Source organism: Ranitomeya imitator, chromosome 1 (assembly GCF_032444005.1).
Source record: "Ranitomeya imitator isolate aRanImi1 chromosome 1, aRanImi1.pri, whole genome shotgun sequence".
Taxonomy (NCBI): domain Eukaryota; kingdom Metazoa; phylum Chordata; class Amphibia; order Anura; family Dendrobatidae; genus Ranitomeya; species Ranitomeya imitator.
In genome coordinates, this window is record NC_091282.1 from 623,332,450 (window position 1) to 623,353,437 (window position 20,988).

General features: G+C 41.7%; 1 protein-coding gene across 1 annotated transcript in view; it reads left to right on the forward strand.

The window, feature by feature from the left end:
• Nucleotides 1–1,354: 1,354 nt before the first annotated feature.
• The window catches only part of LOC138681220 (scavenger receptor cysteine-rich type 1 protein M130-like), a 159,845-nt gene continuing 140,211 nt past the window's right edge, over nt 1,355–20,988 (forward strand). Inside the window, exons 1-2 of the mRNA XM_069768589.1 lie at nt 1,355–1,445; nt 9,226–9,546. Of these exons, the coding sequence (XP_069624690.1) occupies nt 1,355–1,445; nt 9,226–9,546 (412 nt within the window). The remainder of the gene's footprint in view (nt 1,446–9,225; nt 9,547–20,988) is intronic.

Here is a 20,988-nt window from a genome sequence, read left to right on the forward strand (position 1 = left end):
AATCTCTGCTGGTACACAAACTGTAGGGGGTCAGTAAAAGCCCTCACCCTCGGACACAAGTAAGCAAGTACTATTCTCTCCAAGACTTCATAGCATGCGATGTTAAAGCTACTGGACGATAGTCGTGTAGAGAAGTCGGAAAAGTGGTTTTTGAAACTGGCACCAGGCAGGTGGTGTTCCACAGCATTGGTGCTCTCTGTAATTGTAGGCTCCAGTTAAACAGGAGCTGGAAGACAGTTCACAGTTGGTTTTGCGCATGCTCTGAGGACAAATGGACTGAGGCCATCAGGCCCAGCCCAGCTGCTTTGTCAATTTGCCTTTTTCCCTTAATAATAAAGATCTTCATTTATAAACTGCATTTTGTGATTACTTGTGTTATCTTTCTCTAATATTTAAATTTCTTTGATGATATGAAAAATTTAAGTGTGACAAACATGTAAATTAATAGGAAATCATGAAGGGGGCAAACACTTTTTCACACAACTATAATATATAATTTATATTAATTGTATTTCTATAATATGTTTTCCAGTACTTTTATATTGATGGACTTTTAGGATCAGTGGGAAAGCGACAGCACTCCTACTGATCAGTTGTTTGTAGTGCTGATAGTGGATGAATGACATCATTTGATGAGCTGCACATCAAAGATCTATCGACTCTCTAGTGCCTGTTTTCGGGTACTTTGCATTCTCTCCTATGAAGAAATGAATGGTAGCAGATCTTCAGTACATCATTGTGACCACTATATAATTGATGAAGCTATGATGTTCCACTCCACACAGGATCACATTCTGCAACCACTGGCATCGGGAACAGCACAAAATGTGATTTTGATTTCATGGCAAAGAAAAGCTGTCTAGGTTTAAGACACTTATTTATTTTGCATAGCAAATGTCAGGCAATAAAACATAATTCTAGGTTGGACAACTTTGTTGTGTGACTTTTCATCCTTAAAAAAGTGTCATATCTGGTAATCATACAAATATTTCAAGTGTATCTATTTTGTTATATTTTAGATATAAAACATTTGTCAAATCTGTTCACATCAAAAACGTCTTGACTAGAACTGTACGTGACCTGTGGTTGTTTAAAAGATGGTTAGGAAATGGAAAGAAAGAAGCAGAAATCTAACTGTGCACCATCTTGTATGATCATTCATGATAAGCATTTCCCACATGTTCTACACAGGTCAATGTTATCAGTCATGGCATCCTGTACTCGCCCATCCCGCTGAGCCACAAATAAGATAGAACCAACGGTTGACGTTCTCCTGTTGTGTTTGGTGAAGATTGTTACTAATATAATTAAAGACACCATAGTACACAGCAGTAGGAGGATTACACATGAAGACATGGACAGGGAGAAATTTCTAATATTTGCTGCCTTACAACTTTTGCACTTAAAATTTGCTTATGAAATAACTTCCCAACCTGTGGATGAAGGTAAAGTTAACAATACTTTATTTCTGTTTTTCTTTCTTCATGGTGCATGAAGGAATTAAACTCTTTCTTAAGTTTTATATAGATGATGATGACATAATGGTTACGAGCTTCCTTCAGTTTGAATTTGTCTTCTATGGATACCTGATGTTAATAATTAAGTTTTCATTCATCATAAATATTTTTAATGAAGTTTGAGAAAGAAAAATTAGACCTTTCAGAGTTTACTGTAAGTGTTCACGGCTTAGGTTTATAGTAAAACCTACCCATCGATGCAGATTAGTATCAACACTGAAGGTAAAATATTTATTGTACGGACTTTCTTTGCCTCATGTTATGAATTACAATTGCAATATTCACATTAAGTGTTTTATTATAACATGAAAAATATTGTCTAACACCGTTAATATTTGTAGGACTTTAGAGTATTTTTACATCTGGTACATTTGCTGAAAATAATTTCTGCGAGCAGGTATGTGAAGTAAATCTGTGCAGCTCAGCACTCTCCCGCACACCTCCTTTTATCACTTTGTATGATGATCCTGTTTGAATAAAGGACCATATTTTCTGAAACTTGTGGTGAGTGCCAACTTTCTTCGATTTACTTCACATACCTGATCGTATGAGTTTTCTTGGTGAAGCACCTCTGATAGAGTCTGCGGACTGGCGATTGTTCAGGACTGCTTGATTGAATCCCACACAGGACTGGTGCCATTAAACTTATTTAGTTATGAAAACAATTTCTATTTGTTCTAATCTCACTATTTTGGTGCCAAACACATACTTTCCTTTAACCCCTTAACGACCAGAGGTTTATTGCGCCTTCGTTTTTTGCTCCCCTTGTTCACAGAGCTATAATTTTTTTATTTTTCTTCAAAATGGCCATTTGAGGGCTTTTTTGCCGGAAAAGTTGTACTTTTGAACAACACTATTGATTTCAACATAACATGCACTCCAAGTGCGGTGAAATTGCAAAAAAAGTACAATTCCACAGTTATTTATTTATTTTTTTATAGCATGTTCGTTAAATGCTAAAACTGACCTGCCATTATGATTCCCCTGGTCATTATAAGTTGACAGACACAAACATGTCTAGGTTCTTTTTTATTTAAGTGGTAAAAAAAAATCCAAAGTTTGTTGAAAAAAATGTGCCATTTTACGATACCCGTAGCGTCTCTATTTTTCACGATCTGAGGTTGTGTGAGGGCTTATTTTTTGCATACCGAGCTGATGTTTTTAATCATACCACTTGGTGCAGATAAGATCTTATGATCTCCCATTATTGCAGTTTAATGCAATGTTGTGGCTAACAAAAAAACATTATTCTTGCATTTTGATTTTTTTTTCTCGTTACGCCGTTTAACGATTGGGTTTAATTTTTTTTTTACATTGATAGATCGGGCGATTCTAAATGCGGCAATACCAAGTATGTGTATATTTCATTTTTATTTTACTGTTTTATTTTGAATGGGGCTAAAGGCAGGGTGATATGAATTATTATTTTTTTTAATAGTATTAAAACACTTTTTTTAAACTATTTGCATGCTTCAATAGTCTCCATGGGAGACTAGAAGCTGCAGTAGTCTGATTGCCTCTGCTACAAACATGCGAAGATCAGATCGTCAGTGTGTAGCAGAAATGCTCACTTGCTATGAGCGCCGACCATCGGCAGTGCTCATAGCAAACCAGCAAAGACAACCAGAGAGGTCAGCTGGATACCTCTGTTTTTCATGCCGATCCATCGGTGACCTGCGATCATCCCAATTTGTGGTATTTCCGACGTGCTTTTGGCAAGCGTGAGTTAAATGCTGCTCTCAGAGATTGACAACGGCATTTAACTAGTTAGTGGATCGCCTTTCCACCCTCGGCTGTTACGGGCACAAGTCATCTGTACATATCAGCAAACATGTGCCCAGAAAGGTGCGGACTGTGGCAAACAGGGGGAGTCCAACATCGGCGTACTATTACACCCAATGTCGGAAAGGGGTTAAGCCCCATTCAGCTGAATCAGAAAATGTTGCTACAAATTTTTCAATTCTTAAATTCACCCTTCTATTGCACGACACTGGGGTAGCACATTGATATGACCAGTGTTTATAATTATATTAAAAAAATAAAGACTCTCAGAATTTAGTGAATATTTTGAAATTTAATTTGCTCAGTTTTGGACAAAGATTCAATTCACATAAAATGAATTTAATGCAAATCAAGTGTGCCAAAAAAAATTGTTATAAACTATTATACTCAACTCTCCTCGACCTTCCAGCCACTACTATTTCCTTTTTTTTCTGATAGGCTCTTTTTCCTTCCTCTCCAATCTGGCTTAATTCCACTCCAGTCAGTTCCTTTGCTGACTTGGGCCATATGATCATGTGGGCGCAATGCATGGCAATGATGTGCACTAGGACCCATGTTAGGCTTCTTTCACATTTCCGTTGGTCATCCTGCATCAGAGTGCAGTGAACCGACGTATCGACGGACGCTGTAAAAATTGTTGAAAATGTGTGCAACGCATCCAGTGTTATGACGGATGCTTTGCATGAATCCAGGGCTGAATTTTCAGGTATAAATGTCCAGGTAGGAGAGAGAGAGAGAGCGAGAGAGACACTTTTTCCCAGACTTGAAAATCCTTCTGGGCATGCTCAGGGGGAAAAAACGTGATACGTCGCTGGATTCCTGTGTGTGACAGTCAGCGACGGATCCTGCGTCCATAGGCTCCCATTATAGCAGACGACAGACAGCGCAGGATGCGTCGCTGACCGATTTTCCGACCTGCAGAAAAAACATTCCTCTGAACGTTTTCTCTCCATGACGGACCGCTATTTTCCGACGGATCCAGTGCATGGCGGATGAAACGGATGGCCGTTCATCACAATCCGTCGCTAATACAAGTCTATGGGAAAATGCAGGATCCTGCAAATTTTTTTGCAGGATCCTGCATTTTCAAAATTCGACGGATTTCGAAGTGAGACAAAAGACGGAAGTGTGAAAGAGGCCTTACTGACAAGGATGGCATAACATTCAACAGCATAGAGTCTAGTCAGTTGCTGGAAAACTGGAACAGTAAAAAAAAATGGAAGAGAAGGAAGAGGAGACTATAGAAAGAAGCAGTTGTGGGACAAATACAGGTCCTTCTCAAAAAATTAGCATATAGTGTTAAATTTCATTATTTACCATAATGTAATGATTACAATTAAACTTTCATATATTATAGATTCATTATCCACCAACTGAAATTTGTCAGGTCTTTTATTGTTTTAATACTGATGATTTTGGCATACAACTCCTGATAACCCAAAAAACCTGTCTCAATAAATTAGCATATCAAGAAAAGGTTCTCTAAACGACCTATTACCCTAATCTTCTGAATCAACTAATTAACTCTAAACACATGCAAAAGATACCTGAGGCTTATATAAACTTCCTGCTGGGTTCATTACTCAAAACCCCCATCATGGGTAAGACTAGCGACCTGACAGATGTCAAGAAGGCCATCATTGACACCCTCAAGCAAGAGGGTAAGACCCAGAAAGAAATTTCTCAACAAATAGGCTGTTCCCAGAGTGCTGTATCAAGGCACCTCAATGGTAAGTCTGTTGGAAGGAAACAATGTGGCAGAAAACGCTGTACAACGAGAAGAGGAGACCGGACCCTGAGGAAGATTGTGGAGAAGGACCGATTCCAGACCTTGGGGAACCTGAGGAAGCAGTGGACTGAGTCTGGTGTGGAAACATCCAGAGCCACCGTGCACAGGCGTGTGCAGGAAATGGGCTACAGGTGCCGCATTCCCCAGGTAAAGCCACTTTTGAACCATAAACAGCGGCAGAAGCGCCTGACCTGGGCTACAGAGAAGCAGCACTGGACTGTTGCTAAGTGGTCCCAAGTACTTTTTTCTGATGAAAGCAAATTTTGCATGTCATTCGGAAATCAAGGTGCCAAAGTCTGGAGGAAGACTGGGGAGAAGGAAATGCCAAAATGCCTGAAGTCCAGTGTCAAGTACCCACAGTCAGTGATGGTGTGGGGTGCCATGTCAGCTGCTGGTGTTGGTCCACTGTGTTTCATCAAGGACAGGGTCAATGCTTTATGGAGATGAAGATTTCATTTTTTCAGCACGACCTGGCACCTGCTCACAGTGCCAAAACCACTGGTAAATGGTTTACTGACCATGGTATTACTGTGCTCAATTGGCCTGCCAACTCTCCTGACCTGAACCCCATAGAGAATCTGTGGGATATTGTGAAGAGAAAGTTGAGAGACGCAAGACCCAACACTCTGGTTGAGCTTAAGGCCGCTATTGAAGCATCCTGGGCCTCCATAACATCTCAGCAGTGTCACAGGCTGATTGCCTCCATGCCACGCCGCATTGAAGCAGTCATTTCTGCCAAAGGATTCCCGACCAAGTATTGAGTGCATAACTGAACATTATTATTTGATGGTTTTTTTGTTTGTTATTAAAAAACACTTTTATTTGATTGGATGGGTGAAATATGCTAATTTATTGAGACAGGTTTTTTGGGTTATCAGGAGTTGTATGCCAAAATCATCAGTATTAAAACAATAAAAGACCTGACAAATTTCAGTTGGTGGATAATGAATCTATAATATATGAAAGTTTAATTGTAATCATTACATTATGGTAAATAATGAAATTTAACACTATATGCTAATTTTTTGAGAAGGACCTGTAAGTGGAAGGCTGAAGAGAGGTGAATGTAAAAGAGAAACCCTCGAGCAAGATTGTGGGAGGCTGGCTGCCATTTCATTGGATTTGCACAAATTACATTACTAAAAATTTAGATTCCTTAAAATCTGAATATCTGGAGGGAATTCACAGTGAATTTGATTTGTTTGAATTTGATTAACTCATCTCTACTCACAACTCATTAGATAGGATTTTGCAGGTTAAAGTGAACATTAATTTACTATGTGTTATATCTTTTGTATATGGTTTGTTAAAATCGAAAAATAAAATTTAGGTAAAAACTTTTAGTTAAATATCACAATGACTACAGCTTTTCCGGTACATGTGATTGTAGTCATATTAACATGTTTGATGAGTGTACTTTTTTTGTCTCGTACAACCGTAAGCATATTTTACCGACACATATCCAAATTAATTTCTAAAACTTGATTTTTTTTTTTATTTTCTTCGGAGGGTATTGAAGTGGAAACAACCCCTAACATGTACAAAAATGAAATCTGGCATCATGTTGAACGTATTCAAAGCGAAACAGTTTTATTACAGAATGTAGCCTTAGTCTTATGTAAAAATCACCATGCTGGGAATGTGTGAGCTCCATGTCTTGTGTTATTGGTGATATTTAACCCCTTCCCACGGGGGTCATTTTTTTGTTTTTGAGCATTCCTATGTTTTCCATTACCCCCAAGACTCTTCAATGTGTTTATTTTTACATCTGCATTGCCATTTTGCAGTTCAGTTGTAGTTTTTTTTTAACACACAATGAAAAATGCAACAAAACTTCAATTGAAGTAGCTAAGAAACATTGAAATTCCATTATTGTTTTCTGGGTTTTGTTTTAATGGATTTCAGCGCATAATAAAAATACTCTGGCAACAATTGACTCCAGGTCAATATGACTGCGGCAATACCAAACTTTCTTATTTACGTTTTAGTGGTTCTATAGGTTCAGATATTTGTAAAAAAAAAGTTCTTAACATTTTAATTTTTCCATTGTGAGGACCAGTGTAAGAGACCCTTTTTGTAGAACATACATTGTTTTGATCACTTCTAGTTCATTTTTCGGAGTATAGAAGATTAATGAAAATCAATAATTCCTGCAGGAGTTTTGATTTTTCTATGCATTATTAACTATATTGGGTAAATAATTTTACATTTTCAGAAATTGGCCTATAGACTTTGCGTTACTAAATATGTTTATTTTTTAACATTTTTGGATACCAAAAAAGGGGGTCATTCCAACATTTAGACTGGTGCATCCAATTTTAGGTGAGAGTTTTGTCTAAAAAAATTGCTATAAATGAATATTAAACAGATTACACTGGCGCTCACCCTAGGAAACCGCAACACTCCTTAGCTGCTGGGATGCGGACAGAGTAGTGCCAACTGTGTCAAGAGTCCTAAACCACGTAATATAATATTGATCCCGCGCTTAAAGGTAAACCAGATAAAAAAAAAAAGTGCGGGATCAATATTGTATTACATTGCTATAAATGAATACTACAAGTACCATTCACATTGTCAATGTATTTTTTCAGTACAGCATTATTGCAGAATAGAAAAGTGAGAAGTTAACATAAACCATAGAACATGTATTTAATATTTTATTCCTTTTCTTCATTGTTATATATTTTACACTTGAAATAAAATAATGGATACATATAATATTCGAGAATTATTGCAATTTAAAAGACTAATTAATGGCCATAGGGTGAGCCATAAAATAAAAATAAATCCATACTCTACCTTCACTGCTCCACTCTTGTCTGGTGTCCCCAGCCGGGAAGGGCGCTGATATAATGGTACGTGACCACTTTAGTCAATAAGGTAAATGAATCTTTTCCACCATAACTTTTCTAAGATTCATATTTTTATTCTTTCAACAACTAATTTGTTTTAAACCAAAGTAGCGGCCTAGATTGATGGCACTTCCATCAAATTAATAAAACCTATATAAATAAATGGAAGTTCTATGCCAAGTATAAAAATTATATTGAAATCTTTATTGAAACATATACACATGTAAGGTTAAAAAAATCAGTATTTGGAGGGAGGATACAAATGCAAAATTTACTACATACATGGGGTGCACTAGAAGCCTATAAATAATAAACTAATTAATTAACTAGACTTGTCTGTTGTGAAACAAAAATTTAATTTCTGAATTGCTACTTTTGGGGGTTTGTTTGACTATTTTTAATTATTTTTATTCAATATTTTTTTGCTGGCAACTTACAATAAATGACATTCCTATTTTATTAATGTGTGTTGTTATGGAGTTAGAAAAATCAAATATGCTTCACTTTTTTATTTATTTATTTAAATGGTAATATACCATTAATTGTTTGTATTTTTTTTTTACTTTTTGATTAAAGTTTTAACTTTTGATTTTTTTTTTAACATTCAACTCTGATTGCTAGTATAATACACTGAAACACTCAGTGATTTGTACCTGTTGGTCTTTCACTGACATTAAGTCTATGATACTCTCCAGCAGACAAGTCTTTGGATTCTTCCGCAGATGACATATAATAAGATCGTCATTGCTTATCAGTCACTTTACATAGGACTGCAGCTATCAAAGTCCTTCAAGTGGTTATCCAGGAGTTATTTTTTTTGGATGAGGTTAAGAACCTACCAGGAGGTAGCTGCAAACTGCCTGTGTATTCTGCCTGACAACAATCTCTGCTGACTCAGTTAATTACATTACCTCTTAAGTTGACCTGACATCAACAGAGTGGCTCTTTCGTTTATGGTCTTCTCTTTCAGGGGAGCGTTACTGCCAACTTCAAACTGATTGACAAGCAGTTCCCTGCAGGCAGCATGGAGTCATTTGTCATATAGCATGACATTGGCAGTGACGCCTTCTGACAAAGGGAGCGGAAAAGAAATAGCAGTTCTGTTGATGTGAGGTCAAGGGACCTGTATTTGATCTGCAATTTTCAAAGAAAAATTGTTCCATTCAAATTTTGGATTTTTTTTCTTCATTAAGTTGAGTTAATGAATTTTATGCATTTATGATATCACATTTTTTATGAAGAAAAATGTTAAATTATATTCTATAACCATATTCTATAACCACAGGAAGAAAGGAGGCAGTGAGGCTGATGGATGGATCTGATCGCTGTGGTGGAAGACTGGAGATCCTCACAAATAATACATGGAGCAGAGCCTTCAGTGACCAATGGGGTGACAATGAGACCAAAGTTGTGTGCAGAGAATTGCATTGTGGCCATGCCATTGACTCATATATTATCACAGAATCCGCAGCACTCAATGGCTATTTGCATTTCAGCGGACAATGTCAAGGACATGAGACAAAACTGGCAGATTGTTCTGTTACTAAATCATCTGGTATAGAAATATGGTCTGATCTGCAAAAAGCCTTAGAAATTATCTGCTCAGGTACAGTTGTTGTGTAATACCACTCAGGAGTTAGTCGGAAGGCTATGTGCCCACAATCCAGAAGAAGCAGCGCTTTCGACGCAATGTATTTTCGCGGCATCCAAAACGCTGCTGAACCACATGGATTTATCACATTCAATACATTCTATTGATTGAATTTCTGTTGCGGAGAGTAGCGTCTGCCAGAAAAATTGACATGCTGTGGTCCTAAAATAAGAGCCGCATGTCAGTGTCCGCGAGTGATCCGCAGGTGTACATACATCCATAGTGGATATGGGATTTCCATAAATCCCATCCACTGTTCTGTAACATCTGGCCACTGCAGTTTTGATGCTGCATAAATATGTAGCATCAAAACCACAGCAATTCCTGATCGTGGTCGCGTACCCTTAGGGTATGTGTCCACGTTCAGGATTTGGTCAGGATTTTATGTCAGTATTTGTAAGCCAAAACCAGGAGTGGAACAATTAGAGGAAAAGTATAATAGAAACATATGCACCACTTCTGTATTTATCAGCCACTCCTGGTTTTGGCTTACAAATACTGACATAAAATCCAGACCAAATCCTGATGCAATCCTGAACGTGGACACATACCCTAAGGCTATGTTTCCACGGTCAGTAAATGTTGCAGGTTTGATGCCGCATTCATCCGCAGCATCAAATCTGCAGCGGCCAGATGTTACAGCATAGTGGATGGGATTTGAATAAATCCCATCTCCACTATGCGAGCAAGGACGCCTCTGGCTTCCCTGTGGAGACAGACATATGGCGCATCTTTCGAGACTGCAGCATGTCAATTTATCTTGCGGAGATGCTTCATTTTGGCAAGATAAATTTCCCATCCAATGCATAGGGCACGGTGATTCCGCACAGTTCAATGAACACATGCGGAATCACCTGCATTCAAAAGCCGGCAGCGGTTTGGATGGAGAGGACATGTGCAAAGTCCAAAGCGCTACCGGTTCCTGACCATGGAAACATATCCTTAGGAAGATAATGTATTTTGCCACAGTCCTGGAGCATTAACACTTTCAGGACACTTCAAAGGATACCTGTACAACAAAGGATGCTTCTCATTTTACACATTTTCTCCTATAAGGTCCAATTAAACCAACCAATTGTTAGCATAAATGACTGTAGATCAGTAAATATTTGCTGTCTACATGAAAGCCTGTTTACACAGGACAAAGCATTCCTGGGAAAGATGGTTTTGTTTGACAGAAAACTTTGCTCATTCATTGGATGATCATTATCCTGTTCACACTGCAAGATTATCATGAATCAGAGTTTCTGGGACTGCTCATTCACGATAATCGTTCAGTGTAAATGCACCTTTAGACATATCAGTCCACAAGCAAATTGAGTTGTTGAAGCATTGATACTACTTTTTGCTCAATGTGTACACTGCTTGTGAATCTTTCACGGTTAATATATGGCAATCATTATGGCCACTACACAAAGTTTATTCGTCTTGTCAAAGTCAATATATAAAGTACTGTGAAAAAGGTTTAGGACAGGTGTGGAAAAAATGCTGCAAAGTATTAAAGTTTTTAAAAAGAGAAGCAAGATCTACATCATATAAATATTTGGTGTTATCACCCTTTGCCTTCAAAGCAGCATCAAAGCATTAATTCTTGGCAGAATTGCACAGAAGTTTTAAAATTTCTTATCCTTCTTTATGCTGGAGATAAATCTTAATGACAATTGCTGTATGTTTTCTGTCATTCTCTTCCTGCTGAAAAAATTTAGAGCCAATCCTGATGGTATTACATGATAGATAAGTATCTGCCTGTATTTATCAGGATTGGTGACAATTATTCTTGCCAATTCTCCATGTTAGGACTGGCAGAAAGCACCAAATAATAATTAGAGAGGATATGAGGTGCGTTCGCAGTCTAGGGTCCACCGTGCAGAAAGGACACCTGCTGTTCGGTAATGGCAGACTAGATAGCGGTATAATGTGAATACACACACGAGTTAGCTTCACTCGGTATGAAGGAAGTGATCCCAGTTGCGTCACAGGGCCGCGATACCGCACAGAGAGCGCAAGTAAAGAGTCACAGAACTCTGTCCCAAGACATGGGGAAAGAGTTCCTCTAGACCTCTTACGCTCGACACCGCTACTGTGGTTTCAGGGATAGATCAGAACTAATAATTTACTGCACAATAGTGCGTACAACGCCGCTCTGGCGGACGCCACTAACCACCATAACCAGGGCCAGGAAAGCACACTAAGTGCACAGCGCCACACTGGCGGTCGCTGCTGAGAGATGCTGATTTGTGTGCTGGATGTGCAGAGTAGCACTGTCTGGCGCTAGGTAGCTTCCACCATTCGCGAGTAGGCAACTACACTAGGTATGGGAATGATTTGGAGCTTTCATCCATCGACAGGCATACATCCACACACAAAGATTAGCAAGTTTACACTAGTGCATGGTCGAGTGGCCATGCAAACCTTTTATAGCAGTAGCGCTCCAGGACCTTCCTGATGGTCCAATAGGAGCCACAACAGGACCTGAGCATGTGACCCCCGAGATCGTCCCGTGGGCATGCTCAGTATGGGAAAAGCATTACTTAGGAAAGAAAGGCCTGCTTGTTGCTGATCAGTGCTGGCTACAAAGGCAGAGCCTGGAAAGGCAACAGTAACCATTCGCACAGTATCAGCTTGAGCCTGATGCTGGGACCGACGTCTCCACTGAGGAGGTTCCACTGCGGCTGGAGGAGAATGTGACATGGCTCGAGATTCCCCTTGTGCAGCAGCAGGAACTTGCCACCTCACACTCCATTTCCAGAAATGCAGCCCCAAACATGCAAAAACATCCACTTTGCATCACTGTTTTCTGCAGATACTCATTATTATTATTAACCCATCAAGTCCAGGGCACCTTTTGGCTTTTTTTTCTGCAACACATTTCCTGTGTTTTGTGCATAGTTGAGCGGCATACACTTGATTTCATATCAAAGCTATGGTTTTGTGGCTGAAATTCCTCCGAAAAGACCTCTTATCGTTAGATATTTTTTAACATCAGAAAGGTTTAGATAGGATCAGATAGATTCAGATAGGATCCTACTGAATGCTGCCAGTTTGGAGGATGGTATTGATGAACATCTTACAATTTCAGAGAGAAATAAGAATGATGTTTATCTCATCTGATTCACTAAGTTTCCTTAGTCCGACCACTGCACCTACTGTCCCCAATGTTGCACATTTTTAAGGCTGAGAAATTCATCACGTAACACCATCAGTTAGGTGTCTAGTTATCACCAAATTAATTATCTAAAGAACAATAACCCCCCCCCCCCGAGTTAATGTCAGTAAGTACTTTCGTTAACATAGAAAATATACTGTGAATCCTGGTAGTGATTATCAGGACTGCTGGTCCAAGTGCTGATCTTAGCAACATTGTGTTTGTGTATGATTACATACACAAACCCATGGACTTGCACAAGCCTACATCCACAGAAGATCGATAGTTAGCTCTCCAAGATGTTTGGAATGAATTCCTTGTTGAGTTCCTTAAAAATTATGCTGTTGTGAAGGCAAAGGGTGGTCAACAAAGATGAGCAAATCAATCCGATTAGGATTCATTTTGAGGAAAATTTCCTGAAATCTCAGGTCACCACTAACTTGAATCTGCAATGATTTAGCATAAAAGATAGGGGCAGACGAAAAGTGCTATTTTCTGCTTGAACTTTGTAGGTATAGGAGGTCAGAGTGCACAGCTCACTCTACCTAGTTATAGAAAAAGTCCTAATTAGTGATGGGCGAGCACTAAAATGCTCGGGTGCTCGTTGCTCAGGTCGAGCAAATTGGAATATTCGGGTACTCGACCCGAGCAATGAGCCCATTGTAAATCTATGGGAAACTCGAGAATTTTTCAGGCGGCCCCCCTGGCGGTCTGCGAAGGGACTAGAAATTGCGGAAATTGATATGAATAGTGCTCAAATTACATGGGAACGGCATGGGGAAGACCCCTGGAAGCATTTCTGACTCCCAGGTCACTGTTATAAACAATGTTGTCAGAGTCTTATGCCACTTTTACAGACTCACAATAAAGCATACAAAAACAAAACCAAAGTGGGTTTTCCTGGGAAATATGTTAAAGGTAATGACTTGTACATAAGGCAAAATAAATTACCAAAAACAAAAATGCTCCTCCACACCTTGGGCTATGTTCACACATAGCCTTTTTGAACTTTAGCATTGCTTTCAACCAAGACAAATGCATTCACTGGGAAATGTAATTTTAACATAGAATGTAAGTCTGCAAGGACAGGGTCCTCTCCCCTCTGTACCAGCCTGTCATTGTAAATTTGTTTACTGTAAGCAATATCTATAATTTTGTCCGTAACCCCTTTATTGTACAGCACCATGGAATGAATGGCGATATATATATAATAATAATAATAATAATAATAATAATAACATTTTACAACCTTATCTGGCCATGTGGTGTGTGACACATCATCAGATACATCCTGTTTCATTTATGAAAGAGGGACTCTGAAAGCCACAAAGCCTATTTTTATAGGGCCATCAGGCAGCCTTTACTATTCTTAAAGGGCCAGCAGTCAGCCCTCACTATTCATAGAGTCATAGAATGATAGCGTTGGAAGGGACCTCCTGGGTCATTTGGTCCAACCCCCTGCTCAAAGCAGGATTCACTAAATCATCCCAGACAGATGTCTGTCCAGCCTCTGTTTGAAAACTTCCATGGAAGGAGAACTCACCACCTCTCGTGCCAGCCTGTTCCCCTCATTGATCACCCTAACTGTCAAAAAGTTTTTTCTGATATCTAATCTGTGTCTCCTCCCATTCAGTTCCATCCCATTGCTTCTAGTCTTTCCTTGTGCAAATGAGAATAAGGATGATCCTTCTACAATGTGACAGCCCTTGGGATATTTGTAGACAGCTATTAAGTCTCCTCGCAGTCTTCTTTTTTGCAATCTAAACATTCCCAAATCTTGTAACCCTTCCTCATAGGACATGGTTTGCAGACCAGTCATCATGTCCTATGACCTAGAGACCCATCAGCCGGCTATGCTTTGTTGTTCCCATCATTAAACAGTGGGTCTCCTATACTGTTATTGCATACATAGTGAGTGGCAGGGTTGCCCAAAATTTAGACGCACCACAATACCCCTTTCAAGAGACGTACAGGATGGGCTACTGAAAACAATGTTCCCATTACTAGCAAGTGGTTCTCCCATAGTGCTTGCCTATGCAGTGAATGCATCCAAAAATTTGCAGGCACTCCAATGCCCCTTTGAAGAGAAGTAGAGGAGAGCCTCATGAAAAAAATGTTCCCATTAGAAAGGAGTGGGTCTCCTATACTTGTAATGCCCATCCACAACGTGGATGGGCTGACAAAAATGTACCCCTGTGGGGTATACATGAATATACTGTATAACAATTTTTTATGGGCATCATAAACACCCTTAAAAAAATTATGTGGGTGTTGCATCACGGACCATGGACACCCTGGTGATATGGTGGTGGAGGATGAGGAAAAGGAGGAGGACAACAGCAAATAGCCAAAATTAGGAAGCGTATACCCATGTGTGGGTGTGAAGAGATGCATGGGAACAGACCTCCCAAAAAAAGACACTGGATTTGAGATTGTTATGCTGCTATCATTCGGTGGTGTTGAGAAGTCTGGCCCAATCCAGCTCTTGTTCATTTTTATAAGAGTCAGCTTGTCAGCATTTTCAGTTGTCAGGCAGATGCGCTTATCATCAGTTATAATTCCACCAGTGGCAATAAAAACCCGCTCTGACAAAACGCTAGCAGCTGGGCAGGCCAGGACCTCCAAGGCATAGAGAGCCAGTTCATGCCACGTGTCCAGCTTGGATACCCAAAAATTATAAGGCACATAGGAATCACGGAGGACATTAGTAAGGTCAGCAAGGTATTCCCTCAGCATCTTCCCAAACTTTGCACTCCTTGTGAGAGTACTCTGCACCTCAGGGCCTGTGTGATGGGAGGGTCTGAGAAAACATGTGTCAGGCCACACTCTGCTGTGCTGTGCACCTTAATGATACCTCTATTTTCAATGAGTTCTCTTCTGGCGATTCCCATCCTGGACTCCTCTGGTCTCTCTTGTTCCCACTCCAAGTTGTCTTGCCTCTTCTCACGGAACCCTCCTGACCCAGCTACCGGTGGGATCAACCTTTCTGGACTTCATGGAGCTTCTGGGATTCTCTCCACCAGCAGGCCCAAGTATTCTACTGTGTTGCTAGTTTGTCAGTATGGGTCGTCCTCTGGTCCTGGTTTCGTGGCATTCAGGCCACCTGGTGTTGTGATGGGGGAATCCCTCTATAGGGGTACACCTAGCCCGGTGCTCCACTACGTGGTACAGTGTTATGATCCAGAGGTTCTTTCCCTCTGACTCCGTTTTCCTTTTTGTTTTTACCTTGTTAATAAATATCTTTTGGTTTATGAGATCCACTCTCCTGTCTTTTGAGTATTGGGTATACAGCCGCCACTGCACCATCAGTGGTCTAGTGAGTCCACTATACCTTGTCCCACACTGTGGGCGTTACAGCAACATTTTGAGCACAAGCAGTTGCAAAATGTGGGAATTTAGTAGTGTGGCCTGTGGGGCATTGGCTGCATATTTGCCCTTGCGTTCCAAGGACTGGGGTATGGACAACTGAATGTTGCGCTGGTACAATGACGTGGACGTACTTGCTGATGGAACTAGTTGAGTCTGTGCAACGACAGGTGCCGGGCAGGAGGCATTTTCACATTCACCATGGACAGGGGATTGGCTTGCATGCACAACAGTGGAAGAAGCAGTGGTGTCACCCGCAGACAGTGTTCCTGGAGCCTGAGGTTAGGCCCACAAAGTAGGGTGCTTTGCTGCCATGTGCCTGATCATGCTGATCATGCTATCTCCTCTTACCCAGCTTCAAGTGGATTGGGCGAGAGTCCCGAATCTATACATGGAAAAGTGAACAGCTCTCCGGAGTGTCCAAGTGTGAGATCAGTTGTCTATAGGCAATCGGCATTGTTGGAGGAAGAAGGATCAGGGTGAGGAATATGCGGTCCAGACTCATGGCTACAGAGACTTGACCATGTTGTGGTGGCAAAGTGACTATAATCATTATATACTATCCAACCAAAAACCTTTTGACACTGCTCTGGGTTCAATGGTGGTGTGCTGTGGTCACCTACTAATTGGGACTGGAAGGTCGGGAGAAAAGATGTGGGTGTTTGTTGTGGCACAATTTAAGCATCCATAGGCCTCTGCATGCACTATCACCATCATCATCACGTCTACTTCCCCGTCCCTTGCCACGTGCCTTGCCCATCTTAAATGGAGGACAATATTTTCCACGTTCACTACAAATGGCTGAATTTGGAGCGAACTTATATGTGATCCGTATAATGGAAAACCACAGTTGTAAATAGCTGGCCTGTAGGTAACTATTTTAAACAGCAAACAGGTGTCAAAAACTAACACACTGTAACAAAATTTAAATGAAGGACAGAAATGGCAGCATTTTGAGCTCAGTTATATGTGATCAGTGTGATGGACAAACCACAGTTTTAAACAGCTGATGTTAGGCATCGGGATTTTCCCACTGTGCGGGATAGATCTCATGCATTATCTGCTTCGGCGGTCTCCTATTCAGGTCCGGCAGAGGTGGGTGCTGCTCAGCACAGACGTCAGTCCCAGCATCTTGCTCAGGCCCTTGGTTACTGCTGGATCTCCAGACAAGTCTATGTTAATCAGTAATATTCTGGTGCAGCCCTGTGCTCTGGAGTCTAAGTCCAGAAATCACCTTACTGAGCATATCCATGATGTGGCATCTTCTCATTGGTGGCCGGACACTAGCTGCTCTCGTGATGTGGCAGTTCTGGATTGGTTCGCAGGCGATGTCTTGACCCACTGGGTGTGAGTGTTTGGGGTGGAGCCTAGAATTTAAAAGGCTCTCAGCAGCGCCCGTGGGCACACCAGTGTCATTTATGTTTGCTGCTGTAATGACACACAGTGTGTCACCTAAGGAGCCTAGGAGGTGCTTGCTGGAGGCCCGAAACCAAGCGCTGGGAGTGTGAGAGCTAAAGCACTCAATGTGCACAGGACCTGGCACTAAACAGTCACGTGATCACAGGGGTGGAGTTACCGCACGTGAGGATGCATCTGAAAGCACAGATTACGGGGCACAAAACGTAAACGTCTTCAAATGGAGAGCTAAGGGTCAAAACCAAACAAGAGCGAGGTACCTAGGGATGAGACAGCGATTTAACTGAGACGAGCCAAAGGGTCAGAGAACCAGGAAGGAAAGGGCAGTACAGAGCAGAACACAGAGGCAGAAGTCAGGGGAGGAACCGGGTCATACACAAAAAACCTCACACGCACAGAGGCACAACGATAACAGATGAGTAACCTAGGTCAGCAATCCCTAGCCAAGTAAATCATCGACACTGGACCCAGGAACTACCAGCATTAAATAGCCGCCCAGAACAAAAGGGAGACAAAGTATTATAACCCTGACCTGACCAGGATGGAGCCAGAACCACCCCATCCATGACAGGTGTGTATGGGTGGATACTCTACCACTCTGTTTGCATATTCACGCAGTTTCGTTTCCTTGGTTCTACGCCAGAGTCTCTAGTCTGCTACATGCTTTGGGTGCCGGCTAGTCACAGGTTCAGTAGTGTCAGGACTGGGGTAACCAGCTGCTAGGCTTTGAATCTGTTTCATTCATGTATGTGGGTAGCACAGTTTAGTTACAGAGCAAGCTCAACCCTTACGCTTTTATCTTGCGCTATCTATTGACGTAGCATCTCCTTCATTCATGTGTGTGATTGACACAGTTTAGTTTCAGAGCACGTCTAATCCATGTGCTTACATCCCTGTGTCAAGAACAGGGTTTAGCACTTTGCATTCTAAACATAGTACTTATTGGTCAAGTAACTGAGCTTGGTACTCTGGAGTCTGGAGCGGATTATAATGAGGTCAATCTGCGCGGTAGCCCAGGGCCCAGTGCTGTGGAGGGGCAGATTGACTGCCGCCATCAGGGCATTACTGCCCTGACTGGCGTATTGGCCCGGTGGGCAGAGGGGGCCCACATCGGATCTGCTCACCGGACCCCTACCGGCGCTGCGGCAGTTTAATGCTATTGACGTGCGGGCCCGCGCCTGCACGTTAACAGTTAACAGCCACCAGCCAATCGGAGGCTTGCAGCTGACATCAGGCGCAGCACACATGTCGCCGGTGTCTGATGTTATTGTCAGTCGCCGGCGAGTGCGCGCTTCAGATGCGAGGAGGGAGCTTCGCCGAAGGAACGTTGTCAGGTGAGAAGAACTCATTTTTTTTTTAATTGAGAGCGGCGATCTGGGGGGCCCGGGCCAGAATGCTGGAAACTGGGGGCAGAGATGACATATTGGAGCAGAGATGCTGGACATTGGGGGCAGAGATGCTTGACACATGGGGGGCAGAGATGCTAGACACATTGGGGCAGAGATGCTGGACACATTGGGGGCAGAGATGCTGGACACTGAGGGCAGAGATGCTGGACATTGGGGCAGAGATGCTGGACACATTGGAGGCAGACATGCTGGACACTGAGGGCAGAGATGCTGGACATTGGGGGCAGAGTTGCTGAACATTGGGGGCAGAGATGCTGGACACATTGGAGGCAGTGATGCTGGACATTGGGGCCAGAGATGTTGGACACATTGGGGCAGAGATGCTGGACACATTCGGGGCAGAGATGTTGGACACATTGAGGGCAGAGATGCTGGACACAGATGGGGCAGAGATGCTGGACACCGATGGTGCAGAATGCTGGACATACTGGGGGCTGAATGCTGGACACACTGGGGGCTGAATGCTGGACACATTTGGGGCTGAATGCTGGACACACTGGGGCAGAATGCTGGCCACACTTGGGGCAGAGATGCTGGAGACACTCTGAGCACAAATGCTAGAGTAACTGGGGGCAGAAATGCTGGAGACAGGGGGCAGAATGCTGGAGACATAGGGGACAGAATGGAGATATGGGGCAGGATTGGAGACAGATTGTGCAGGATCATGGGGCAGGATTGGATCATGGGGCAGGATGGATACGATGGAGACAGATGGGGCAGGATGGGGAGATCATATGGGGCAGAATGGATACTCATGAGGGCAGGATGGGAGAACATATGGCTGGAGCCAGGAATGAGACACACAGGGGCCAGGATGGGGAATAATATTACCATAGGGACTAATTTAGGGATATTATTACTGCAGTGATGTATTTATTTTATTTTTTCAGTATACTGTTTTAAATGAGGGGGCAGGCCTGTTACTGTGTAGAGTGATACTATGTTGCCTCTTTTTCTTCATGTGGTGTAATGTAGAAGTTTGGAAAAATTAAATAATGTGTTCTGCAAGCAGAGCTCGAGATAACTGTATTATTTCCTGCAGATATGAGCCCTGGCTGGAAGAAGTGATGGTGGTCTGTGCAGGATGAAAGATGAAGGACTTCACCTAGAGACGTCACTGGTGAGTCAGATTGTTACCTATACACTGATACTATACACTGTATACTATATACAGAGCTCATGTGTATAATGTCACCAGTGATCACTGTATAACCTCTACACAGACACTGCATACTAAGTACAGATCTCCTGTGTATAATGGCAATTATGGTGATAGTATTGTGTTTTTTTTTATTACTGATCAGTATTGTCGTACTTAGTCACTATGTGGTGGTTATATGTGGTCTGGACATGGTGTTGCAGTATTTGTCCCTTGTATGTGCTATTTGGTCACTTTGTGGTGGTAATATGTGGTCAGGTCATGGTGCGGTGGTATTTGTTCTTTGTATATGATATTATTCGGTCACTGGTGTTAATATGTGGTCTGGTCATGGAGTTGTATTTGTTCCTTGTATGTGATATTATTGGTGATTTTAAAAATTGAAAAAGAAATAAAAATATACCTAAGTTGTATTGCATACTTTAACAAATATTTAATAGGTTAAAATAGAGTAGGGCCCGGCCAAAAGTGTCTACCGTGTTATGGTGGCGGCTTGAAAAATCTTTTGGCTAAAACAAAAGCTGCCGGTTATATGTGTGATCTGGTGATAAGAACTGTTAATGTGTGATAGGTGAGAAGTGGAGTTTCACTCAGCAACTATTTTTCTGGAATAATCTGGTTCAGATAAATGATGACCCCGTTGCATAACCCCGTTACATTACCGGGGGGCCCACAGAGTCTGAACAGCCTGGGGGCCTGGCTACCTTTAATCCACCCCTGTCCAGAGTAGACTGATTCCAGAGTAGACTGTGATGAGCATGGCGGTGCCAGATCTGATATAGACCTGAAGACGCTGTGCGGCCAGCCAAACACTGTAATGCAACAAACAACATGGCTGCGGCATTTCATTGTGTGGTAGACAATCCCTGCATGTTCATTGGCTCTCTAAAGAGCACCAAACA